Raw genomic sequence first — 12778 nt, forward strand, 5'->3', positions numbered from 1 at the left:
AGGCGGGACGGTGGGGGTGGGGATGGGGGGAGGAGGAGGGCTGGTTGGTGGCAGCCTACGTCACGACCTGCCTACCTGTTGGTATCTGTGCCCGCTGCACCCTGAATTAGCTCACTATCACTGATTTAATGACACACGTATCATAGTATAACCTTAATTCTTATACATGCACTTTAAATATGATGGAGACATCTCAAAAATGGAAAAATCATGGCGTTAACTAGAATGTATAAGTCAACTTTAATCCTTATGAATCATCATGCAAATAATTATTTATTATTAAGCGTTATTAGTGTCACCTATTCTTATTATTAGTCTTATTTTGAACTTCTTTTGAAATTGCAATAGTCTATGTATTGTATAGTATTTGTTTAATGTCTGTCTAGTGTCTGTGTTATTGCTCTTTTCACACAAATGCAGTTCCTAAAGAATAAAAAAGTAACCTAAATAAAATAAAATAATCATGCCCATTCCAAACAAGCATGAGTGTGTTTTTTTTTAAATCAATAATAAATTTAATATTTTCAACTAGAAAATAGTTGTCACGTTTAATGAAAAGGGCTAGAATTTCCAGTGGCAGGTAATAAAACTGTTGTTCAGAAAATACATTAAAAAACACATTTCCATTAAGGGCCAGAAGTAAGCTGTAAGTCTTTACATTAAAAATGTACTCTTCTTCTGCCATCTAGAAACTGGAGGGGGACAGGCAAATCACAAGAATAAAATAAATTGTACTGCCCAAGTTAAATATTAATGTCTAACTATAAGAAAATTAACAAATGCTATAATTTTGGCGTTCACCTCTAGCATTTTAATGTACTTTTTCTTACAGCTGAGGTCTAGCTTGTGCACCAGCATGTATTAAAACACTAAATTAAAGTTCCCTAAGGATTTAAAGCAAGGGTGTCCACACTTTTTTCCACTGAGGGCCACATAAAAATATCTGGATGCCCACTTTGATATACCTCACCTATACAGTAGTGTATTAAATAGGGCTACAAATATCAATGCATTGATTACAGTGCAATTAAAGTCCATAATCAGTGCAATTTTCTTTGTTACATTAATTATATGCCGTAGTGTCCCTTTCAGCACACTTAGGCTAAGCCTCTGCAAAGCCTCTCTGCAGCCACAGTGATGTAACACACATATAAGTTCACTGCTGCTCTTCTGAGTGTTTCAGTGTTTCTTCTGAGTGTCTCATTTGACTTTTAAAAACTCACATTAAGTTCAAGGGACAAGTCCAAAGTCATCTGTATCTTGTATTACCAAACTATCACCTTTTTACTGTTTCCTTATTTACTTATCAATTCTCAACAAGTTCTTTTTGCATGCTTAAGATCATGCCATAATCTTCCAAATAGGTCCCTCATTTTCCTTCAAAATAAAAGCTGGCCTATATCTAAACACCACATCTGTTATCCATTGTTTAAAACAGTAAAATAATTCAAAATGAAAAAAAGTGTGAATGCAGAACAGTGGAATTTTAAAATGAGACAAACAAAGAGAAATTAATTTCATCTAGATACAGAAATTCCTGGATCAATTGCAATTTAAAAAAATATTATTTGACGGCCCTAGTATTAAAGTTAGTGAACCCAGTCAAATAAAGGTTAAGATATGCTGTTTAACTGAGTAAGCTTAAAAAAGGGGAAAAGAAGCCTGCATCACAGTTTTCCATTTATAACTGTTAGGGCAAATAGCCAGTTATTATTACAGGGAACAGAACATGATTTATTCTGTGGACCACTACCTGCATAAAGAATGAGACTGAAAAATGTTTACTATATTTTCAGACATTTATGTTGCATCTTTAAATATTTTTATCTTAACATTTTTATATCATTGATATTTGGTCTACATGTGTCTTCAAACGTCCATCTTTCCCAATCTGGTTTCAGTAATGAACTTATTTCTGATACTACCTGATCATTATGCTTTACGCTCTGATCTACAGGGAGCTATTAGTTTGCATCTATGCAGGTGATGCAGGACTGAAAAACTGCAGATCTTCCTCCAACTTCAGCTTTGCCATATACTCATTTTTAAACATTGCCAGCGCCTAAAACTTTCACAGGCAGAGGCTGTCTTAGTATTTACATCAGTGACCGAAACTTTTTCTGCTCCCTCTCAAAAATTCCCCCGGTTTGGTCACTAGACTTTATGCTTTGTCTTAATATGACCCCAGGGTTAACACTGCCTTATGCTGTCATTAGCCTGTACATCTTTGCAAATTAAACACTGTGGCTGTTGAGCACCATCAGGACCAAGAAAATCACCTTTTTTTAAATCTAATTTATGGTTCTGTGCCTCCCCTGAAGTCCTGTGGCGCCCCCCAGGGGAGTCTCAACCCCTATCTGGCTTATCACATTCCAGGAGGGTCCTGGTCAGCCCCAGCTACCACTGGTTCCACCCCCGATTGGAATGAGCATGACACTCCGTGCAGCAGAGCAGGAAATATTCACCATTATGTTGTGGATCAATTATTTGAAACATGAAAAAAACATACTGACCAATTCTTGTCGAAATGTTTGTCAGCCATTGTTTACAGCAGCTCCGTCTAGTGTCAATACTAGGCAACACAATACACTCAAGCACAAGCTTCAAGTCCTACTGTGAGTCATATTTCATTTTATTTTCACTATTTGCCAAATTAAAATGAACCACAGGCCATACTTGGACCCTGTGCCATAGTTTGGACACCCCTGACGAGGAACTTGTTGATGAATAGCAGTTATTAGCAGTCATTTTGTGGATAAAGGTCACAACGAAGATCAAACTCCCAAAGAACAACATCACACTAAGTCAGGAGGGGCAGCATCAGAGTCCCATGACTGATTGTAAGCTAGATATTGTATCCTAACAGTCATTCATCTTTTACATTTATCATGGTGATTATTTGCTGCATTAAAAATGTTCCAAGTATGCTCTGCATGAATGCTTCTTTATTTATTTATCTTATTTGTATATTCTAATGCCTTCCAGTGCATTACAAAATCACTCAGACTTGCCTGTGTTTATAAAATATGCAATATTTATACTTTTCTTGACTTGATTACATTATTGCATATTTGCTGGACATGTTTATAAAACATGTCAATGCTTTAACTGGTAACTGCATCCAAACAGACCAACGCTGAATATCTAAAATATCAAAATCCGTTATTGCTTATAGAAATCTAACAGGTGTTCCTTGTTCTCAGTGAATAGCAAAGCCATCTATGATTACTCCAAATGAATGGGAGCATGTGTGCCTGTATTAATCTAAGCTAAAGCAGCTTCACAGCACTGACAGCAGCATCTATTACAACCATAAAGTTTGCAGATTAATGTTGTCCTGTTAGGGGTCAGTGGTGAGGAGAGAGCTTTGTATTGTGTGTACGTGTAGGTCTGGCTCCCAGAGAGAGAGGAGAATGTCCTTAAATCACAGTAGATGGCTAACCAGGGCCGGCTGGCCTGTGCTGGACCTGTTAATCGAGCGTTAAAACAGCCCGTCATAAACCACTGACCAGCGACTTCAGCAAACAACTTTAAAACCTGGGAACACACTCACTCTTTTTCTGACCGCCTTATCCAACCAACCTTATGAAACACACACATACACTTTATGGACAAAAGTATTTGGCCACAACTGTAAATTAATGAATTCTGGTGTTCCTGTTACCACAAGTGTAGAAAATCAAGCACCGAGCCATGCAGTCTTCATTTACAAACATTTGTGATACAAAATGGGTCATTCTGTGGGTTGAAAGTGGAAGTGTTAAGGAACAACAGTAACTCAGCCACGAAGCACAAGACCACATAAATCACAGAGTGAGGTCAACGACAGCAAAGGTGTGTAAAAGTCTCTGACGCTCTGCTGATTCCATAGCCAAAGAGTTCCAAGCTTCCACTGGCATTAATGCAAGCACAAAACCAGAGGTGGGAGCTTCATGGAATGGGTTTCCATGGCTGAGCAGCTGCATGCAAGCCTTACATCACCAAGTCCAATGCCAAGTGTCGAATGGAGAGGTGTAAAGCACACGGACACTGGACTGTGGAGTGATGAATCATGCTTCTCTGGCACTCTGATGGTCAAGTTTAGGTTTGGCAGATGCCAGGAGAACACTACCTGCCTGACCTGATGCTCCAGCCTACCAAGACATTTTGGACAATGCTGCTTCTAACTTTGTAGAAACAGTTTGGGGAAGGCCTTTTTCTGTTCCAACAGGGCTGTGCCCCAGTGCACAATGCAAGGACTATAAAGACATGATTTGATGAGTTCAGTGTGGAAAAACTTGACTAGCTTGCACAGAGCCCTGACCTCAACCCAATCGAGAACCTTTGGGATAAACTGGGATGGAGATTGCGAACCAGGCCTTCTTGTCCAACATCAGTGCCTGACTTTATAAATGCTCTCAAGAATGGGCATGAATTCCCACAGAAACAATCCAAAATCTTGTTGAAAGCCTTTCAAGAAGGGCTGAGGCTGTCAGGTGGCTAATCTGGAGAACCAGGAGAATTCCTGGTGGGCTAGGCTGCTTTTATGGCCACGAGTGTATAGTGACAGTTAAAAGATAATACAGTTTGCAGTCACAAGGCATGGACTCTCACTATCCCCGTACCTCTTCCTCTTTCTGCATCTCTTGACATCTCTGTATCCCTCTCCGTCCAACAGTCAACTAGTTGGCTCTGTGAGGTCCATCTATGTCTGTCAGACTGGAAACATGAGCATAACAGTGGTTCCTTGAAAACAGTAAATTCTCTTCACCCCAACAAAGTCAAGGGGACAATGTAAAGGAAAGGATGAAAGATAAGAGCAAAAGTGGCTGTGAAAAAAGTGAGATTTAAAAAAACTAAAATTTCAGAAGCTGACAGACAAATAAATAAATAAATACATCTTTTTTTTTTCAATTAAACACGTTTGCACCTTGATGGAAACATGCCAGGTGGAGATGACTCAGGTAAGATAGCAGTACCAAATGTGCAACATAAAACACAGCTTATAACATGCAAACCCCCATCCAAGTTGATGAATCATTTAAGTGAGTAACGTGGGGTTATATAGCCTAACACATACAATAATAAGCTCTTGGCAAAAAGTAACTATTTTAAACAAGAAGTAAGTGTAGCACTGGTGCAGCAGCAGCGGCAGCACCTCAGCTTCAATCAGAGGAAGACTGTCTACCAGGCACAAACCATGAGAATGGGCAGGTATTATAACAAATGACAAGTATTATAATAAATATGCTAAATCCACAACTAAATAACTCTAAATAATGTTGACTAAAGTGGGCCGGTCTGAACCATGAAACTCCAGGGCTGAAAACGTGTACCACTCTAACCAACTCATATTAAAGTGCATGTATTTAAATTGTAGTCCCTTTGGTGTAATGGTCAGGCAGCCAAATACTTTTGTCCATATAGTGTATCTCTATAAAAACAAAAAAATAGATTCCCATTCATAAGTACAACTAAGGCGGACCTTAACACAGTCACAAAAACATCATGACATCACTGTGAGTCCACACTCCCTCACACGTGTACAGTATAGAAACTCAATGACTTCACCACCCCAGCACAGATGTTCTCTCTTACACACAAGCATGTAGAAACACACAACATAAACACACACAGTGTATCAGAACTGTGACAGTGACGCAGTTCCTCGCACCATTACGTAAATGAGAAGTGGTAGCATGTGTTGTGAAAGGCAGGAGAAGAAGGGAGAGACAAAGGGAGAGTATAAGGAGCATGACTTCATCTGATCTGAGGTCTGAGGGTGGCGCTCAGTGTTACAGTTTGGGATCGATTACAATCTAGCACGACTTTTCTCATTATCAGCTACTTTTTTTCTATGCAGGAAGAGAGTTAAAATGGTGTAATTACCAACACAAAGCTCCAAGCTATGGTTTGAAGATCACCCAATATGGGCTATTCTTTAACATGGATCTCCATACGGGAGGTTAGATGTCACTTTAATTCCAGCCATTGCATTACATAATAAGATGACTGCATCTTGTAAACTCAGATGCTGTTTAAAGTATCTGTTTCCAGTTTAAGCTTCACATTAGCACCAGAAATAGTGTGGCAACAAGTGAAGTATGCATCAATCTGAAAAATAGCAGCCAATCCTGATGTGTGATGAAGCTAAAATGAGCTTAAAGCTGCATGCAGATGGAGGTCAGTGAGTTTGTTTCACTGCTGACTTGAGAGCCCATATTTCTACAGATAAGGTGCCACCCGGCTCTCTAAAGCGTTCTGTCTGATGTTAAAAGCCATGCTGAGGTGAATATGCCAAATGCTAATGGCTGGTAGAGTCTGTGAGTTATGGAGCTCGCTGTAATCCCAGTGACTCTGTCTGCTCCAAGGCTCCAGCCAAGCACAGATTTCCAGGCTGCCGTCATACTTTTCAGTGTGACTCTGCACTCCTCACAGGCGTGCACACGTGCTCTAAAACATCCCCCTTCTTCAGTGAAAACAAAACTTCCCTCAAGAGCTCAAAACACAGAGTGACATCATCAAAACTTCCTGTTTCTACTTGTTGCCATGGCTGCCAGAATTTGCATACTTGAGGCGATTGGTGGATGATGAGTCAGTATGGGTTTGGTCTGGTTTTGCACTTCAACCACAACAAACCATATTCCTCCATTCACAGCCCCTGCCAGGCTGGACAGCGGAAAGCCTGACCAAACATGGCAGAGTTATTACTCTATGGCTTAGCTCAGGGGAGATGAGGATGATTAGAGCAGCTTCTTTTAGTTCTTATGGCCAGTTGGACTTCATGATATCATACCAGTAGATAAGAACAATGGAGATTGATTTCTTTTGGGAAGCAATGCTAAAATTAAATAAAATTTGAATTCTTCAACTTCTGTCACTTATAAAAACAACTAAAAGAGCAACTTCTTCTCTCTTGTACTGATATACTTTATTTTACTTTAAACATTATATGTACATATGTAATAATTTATATTAATTCTGCTGGGTGCATTGATTGGTGATTTTCTGACTTCAGACAAGTTTGCTAGGTGCTGGATGCATGTTGTCTGCAGTACATGTTTTTTATCCTCTTGAGAAAAAACAAACTGGAAATAAATAGTTTCTACTTTAATGGCAAAGGTGTGAGCTTTAAGTTACCCTCAATTTAATACATCAATCCAAGAACAAGGTAATGCAGGTTAATAGAAAGAGACACAGTATATGATCACAAGCAGGCCCCGTGGCCCCTGAAAGGCTGTATCAATAAGCCCTTTGAAATGTACTTTAATAATATCAGTACTTACAGTACTGTGCAGAACTTTCAGTCATGTTTGTACATATGGTGAGGGCCATTAGGCAGGAAGGAGGACTGACACAGCACAATTGCTCTGGATGTCCTTGTGGAAAATGATCTGTTGGGAAAAAAACAAAGTCTACATCTGTAGAGTAAGGCCTAGGGTACCATAGCAAAGTAGGGTTGCCATGAGCCCCTGGTCATGCTGTGGATGTCCCAAGGCCCTGAAAACTGCCAGAGGTCACCAGAGATGAAAAGGCCTGGACAAAACAGATGCCGTTGAGCTTGACTTTGGCTGCTGATTAACACGTGTCGAGCTTGACTCTGGCAGACCTCCTCTACCCCTCCAGCCCCCAGGTTGCGGCATGCCCCGAATCCTTAGTGTTAGCTGAGGAGGCTAGCGCTAGCTTCCTTGCAAACAATAACCTCCTCAGTCTGGCTGTGATTCATTTTTGGAGGTAACTGGGAAAAAAAAAAAGAAAAAATTTAGTGCTAGCTCTGTTGACACGTGGAAACAGCACAGGGAAAACAGCAGAAAACTGACAATGATGATCTGTGTCACCATGGCTGTAGTTTAATTATGTATTCCTCATGACATCTATCCAATCAGATAGTGTTATGCATGGGGCATTTAATGAGGATATAAAGAAACTATTGAATTTCTGCCCAATCAGTTGAATATAAAGCTGACTCTGAAAATCAGCAAAATGCACAACATCTGCCCTGGTAATCGTCCAGGCCCATAATCGGTTTACCCAGTTAACAACTCATCATTCAGGTTAAATGCTGTAGCCTCCTTTCTTTTCCAGCATCCTGGCTTTTATGCAGGTTCTGACATGACTATACACACCTGGCATCACTGACCTAATAGTTAAACTGAATGGGCATGCCCATGTCACGGACATTACAGAAAAAAAGCTCATACTAGTCTAAGAAGGAGTTTACACGTTGACAAAGCCAATGATAGTGAGTATTTTTGTTTAGATTAGAGAAATTAGTCATTATTGCTTGAATTTAGAAAGGAACATAGTGCAGCACAGTTAATCTAACCACAATTGCGATGTCAGGCTGTGGAATTATATCATCCTCAATGTAAAACCAAACAAGTTGAAAATACTCAAAATATTTGTCAATAGCATCAAAGTTTTTCAGTAATGAAAATACAACTGCTGGGTGTGACATAAGCTAAAATACATAATTTATATTGTAATCCCCAATAAGTGAATAGAACTCAAAATATGAGAGGCAACTGATTAAGTAAAAATGTAATACTCATTGAGTAATTTGAGTACAATTACAAAAAAATCAAAGTGATTACTGTTTACTTAAAACCAAAAATGTGTTTTTTTAACTTTGAAAGATAGAGCTCAATTTTTTTTTTACTTATCACAACTCATTTTTTCAAAACCTTCAACTGTTCAGTCTTACAGTGTATAAAGGGTTCTATTTTTTTTTTTTTATTAAGTAGTAATTGAAAGGTTTACAAAAACGCCTGCAGAAAGGCCTTCAAGTTTACACCATTGTCACTACTGCACTCTGTAGAAGTACCTTTATCCTCAAAGAAAGAAAAAAACCTTTATTTTTGGAAAGCAGTACTGTAAAAACTTCATGTTTTTAATGCTACTTAATATTTGCATGTTTATCATTACTCTCTGCATTTTCCTTGCTAACCAAGCGAATAAATTAATGATACAGTTTATGTATTATATAATATTATCAATCACAAATCACAATGTTGATAAGACAGTCTAGCTGCAGACTGACTGACACTCTCACAGGCTGTTCATCTGAGTCACCAAATATCTCAGAACGGAAGCAGAGCAATTTGCTGGTTCAACATGTTTCAAGTTTTAGATGTTTTTTAAAAAAATTCAACTTTATTGCTGAACAAAGTGGCAGCTACAGTAATAATATAATAAAGAGTTTTAGCCCTGCCCACTTCTTCTAGTTACAAAGTGGATACATATATTTTCAACATGAAAAGACATATTTTATGATAAAATCAAATTTAACTGTTTTACTGGGACTGAACCACCTGACTTGGAAAGTTTACCTGCTCACCTAAGCAAAATTTAAATTATTTTTTCTTAACTATGAGATACCTTGGGTATCTAACTAGAAGTAAAAATCAATACTTTAAAAGCTTTAAATAATGTTATTTATTTAAAGCTAATATAACTAATATAGTGACAATTTTTGCAGTTTTGACCACCTGAAACAATGGTTGCATCTTCTGATATTGGCAGCTAATTTCAAATTAAACAGGCAAATATGATATACTTTTTTTTTTAGTTTCACCAGTATGAAAAAAAAGAATATTTAAATGCTATAATTATTATAATTATTATTATCATTATTATTTTTATTAGAATTATTATCATTTAAAATAATAATAATAATAATATTTTATTTGTATTTTTATTTTCATTATTTTGTTCATATAATAATAATAATAAATTATTATTATTATTATCATTATTATTATTATTATTATTATTATTGTTATACTATTATTATTATTATTATTATTATTATCATCATCATCCTTGCGGTTTTATCACTTGTTATATTTGTGTTGACATGTCTGATTTATCATTGTAAAATAATGGCCATTTATATTGAGGCTGACTTCCTTTTCCCAGATCTATGTAGGAAGAAGTGCCAGCGGATTCTCTTCACCATAAGTCTGTCTATACTTTCTAAAAAGTTACTGTTTTATTGTAAAATCCATACAACTACATGATAACTAAAAGGAAAGTTTTGAAACCAGACAAACATTCATTTGGGGCTGGCTCATTTGACGCATAGACTCGATTCAGACGCTGGGACGTCCCATTTCAGACAGACACAGAAGTAAGGAGAGAGAAAGGGAGGAAAAAGTGGGTTTCTTCCGCCCACCGCTCTGCCCCTCGTCCCGTCACGTTGCTCCCGGTGTGTCTGACTTGGCGTGTCTGTGTCGGTCGGTCCCGGTCCTCCACCATGTTGCTGTCCCGCTCGGTCCGTCCCCCCTCTACCGGCCGGTGCGGTAACCCCGCCCCCCTGAATCCCTCTCTCCGTACGGGACCGCAATGATTTAGAACTTCAGGAATCCCACGTGACGTCATCGGGAGGATGATGTAATGCTTCTGTAAATAGAACGTATTGTAATCCCGCTCCAGTCCAACGTGGTTCCTCTCTGGAGCGCCGCTTGTCCCTCTCTACTTGTAGGTAAGCCTCCGCGATTTACTTTCATTCACAAAACTTTTAACCACACAGAAAGCGTACTCCTAAGTCTCACCGCTGTTTGCTGAATGTGCCTTTATGGGTTATTTTTCATTTTCAACGCTACTTTAAAAGTTAACGGTTGGAACTTTTTGGCTAACTGTCCCGGTTAGAGTCTCATCACTCGGCTGGAGCGCGAGCGTCTATTTGGGGGTGTGACAGCTCTCTCCATACAGCTGTGCCGGGCTTGTTTATGACTTGAACAGGTTGCTTCACGGAGCAGTAAAGGAGGGACACATGCCGGCATGTTTTTGGGACGCATACCGGTACCGAATGCCTGCTTGTCGGAGGAGTTTGCCGGTCAGAACCGCTGCTGAGTGAGAGCTGAATGAGCTCCGAGTTGTTGCCATTCATTTATCAAACATGGCAACTTTGGTAAGCTTTAGCTAACGTCTGCTCATTTTTAAAGGCGAAGATAAGGATGTTGTAAATGTTTTACAAACTCAGGTGGCGTTTAAAGTTGTGTCAGTGCTGTCAGAAGTGTAACCTACTTTAATAACAGAGGAGGAAACAGGGGGTAGCCGTCCCAAATGTATTATTTATTCAACTGAAATTCGACTTTAATCCGTCTTATATTGGCAACATGTTGTCTGCTCCCTTGTCGGATTTATGTATTAAGGGTGACGTCATTGTGCATTGATGTAACCAATGACAGACGGTTTTGCTGAAAATGTGCTGAGTGTGCTCCTCTTGTACTAAAAATGGGGGCAGATTTAGAGCCAAAAGCTTCTGAAGATTAAAATTATTGGTCTTACTGAACTAGATCTTTTTATGAAATAATGAAATAGTGCATTATGTCATATTATTGCTGCAGGTTATTTATATACATAACATGACCTGAATCATGAAACCCATTGTCTTTCTACAGTTATTTTGAGGAGTGTAAATCAACCTTGCAGGGTTTGTGTTGGTGTGGCCGGTTGTTTTCTTCTTCTGTTTTGTAACACACAAACACACACACGCTGACACACACCTATGAAGTCACCTCTACATGGCGGGGGTTGGAAAATGGGGGCAGTGGCAGGTTCAAACCTGTCAGGAGGAGTAGGCCCTCCCTGTGCCGCCTCCCTCATTCCTTCTCTCTTCAATTCATTGTGTCATCCTCCTCTCTCTTTCTCACTGCCACTTGCCCTTTCCATTCCCCTCTCCATCACCCCGTAATATCACCCCCCTCCCCTCCCCATCCATCGCACACACACATACACACATACTTTCCATTTCTTATGGAAGCATGTACTTTTGCCCCCTCTCTCTCTTTCTCCTTGCTCCTCTCTTTAGCTCTCACTCTTTCCCATAACATCAGGACCCACTTTACCGTCTTGTCAGCGCTTTCCGCTCACGCAAACTTTCAGACGGCGTCTTGTGTACCTGTGAATAACTCTAAGATGCACTCCTTATTGCCATCATGTTCACCTTTAACCCCGTCTAGATCACTGCATTTCAGGGCACTGGACTCAGAGGGGGAGGGAAGGGTAGTGATCACCCTCTCTGATGCCTAAAATGTTGAAAAATGACATAAAAGTGTCCTTTTGGATGCCTTTCTGATAGATAAGTATGATAAAATGCATCTCTGGTGCCCTCTGGGTGGACAGAACTTTACATAGTGCCCACTTTGGTGCCATCTAAGTGGACTTAATATAACATAGTCGCTTGTTAGTCGCCTAGTTGATAAAAAGTTGACAAAGTACCCTCTAAGGTGTCCTGAAAATTAATAAAATTGGAAAAAAGTGTCTTTTGGTGCCCTTTATGGACAAAATTTGCCGGAGAACCCTCTATGACACTTTTTGAGGAGACACAGTTTAACAAAGTACCTCTCTGGTGCCATTTAAATGGACAAAATTCGCTCTTTGGTGACCTGTAACTGGGCAAATTTTGACAAAATGCCCTCTTTGGTTCCCGCTCAAAGGACAAAATTAGTTAAAATTCCTTCTTTGGTGCCCTTTAAAAGAATAAAATTTGACAAAATGCCCATGTTGGTGCCTACTCAAAGGACATAATTCCTCTTAAGTGCCCTCTAAAAGGACAACATTATTCAATATACCCTCTTTGGTGCCATCTGAAATGACCAAATTGGACCAAATGTCTTCTTTGGTGCCCTTTAAAAGGACAGCTGTTGGTAAGGTGCCCTTAATGGTGCCCTTTAGTGGACAAATTCTACAAAGTGCCCCCTCTGGTGCTCTCCAAAAGATCCAAATTTGACAAAAGTACTTTCTATAGTGCCCTCCAAGTGGACATAATTCTACAAAGTGCCCTTGTGGTTCA

General features: G+C 39.3%; 1 protein-coding gene and 1 long non-coding RNA gene across 6 annotated transcripts in view; one reads left to right on the forward strand and one right to left on the reverse strand.

The window, feature by feature from the left end:
* Nucleotides 1-6985: 6985 nt before the first annotated feature.
* The window catches only part of LOC121523915, a 70428-nt gene continuing 64635 nt past the window's right edge, over nucleotides 6986-12778 (reverse strand). The window contains exon 4 of the long non-coding RNA XR_005993076.1: nucleotides 6986-7717. This is a non-coding gene — a long non-coding RNA (uncharacterized LOC121523915). The remainder of the gene's footprint in view (nucleotides 7718-12778) is intronic.
* The window catches only part of LOC121523912 (cyclic AMP-responsive element-binding protein 5-like), a 33080-nt gene continuing 30501 nt past the window's right edge, over nucleotides 10200-12778 (forward strand). For 2 of the 5 annotated variants that reach the window (XM_041808982.1, XM_041808985.1), the window contains exon 1: nucleotides 10615-10891. In XM_041808982.1, the coding sequence (XP_041664916.1) occupies nucleotides 10845-10891 (47 nt within the window). In that variant the 5' untranslated portion in view covers nucleotides 10615-10844. Of the gene's footprint in view, nucleotides 10463-10614; nucleotides 10892-12778 lie in introns of those variants that run through there. The other 3 variants (XM_041808984.1, XM_041808983.1, XM_041808981.1) reach the window with 3 other exon arrangements.

The sequence above is a fragment of the Cheilinus undulatus genome, linkage group 16 (assembly GCF_018320785.1).
Source record: "Cheilinus undulatus linkage group 16, ASM1832078v1, whole genome shotgun sequence".
In the NCBI taxonomy this organism is placed as follows: Eukaryota; Metazoa; Chordata; class Actinopteri; order Labriformes; family Labridae; genus Cheilinus; species Cheilinus undulatus.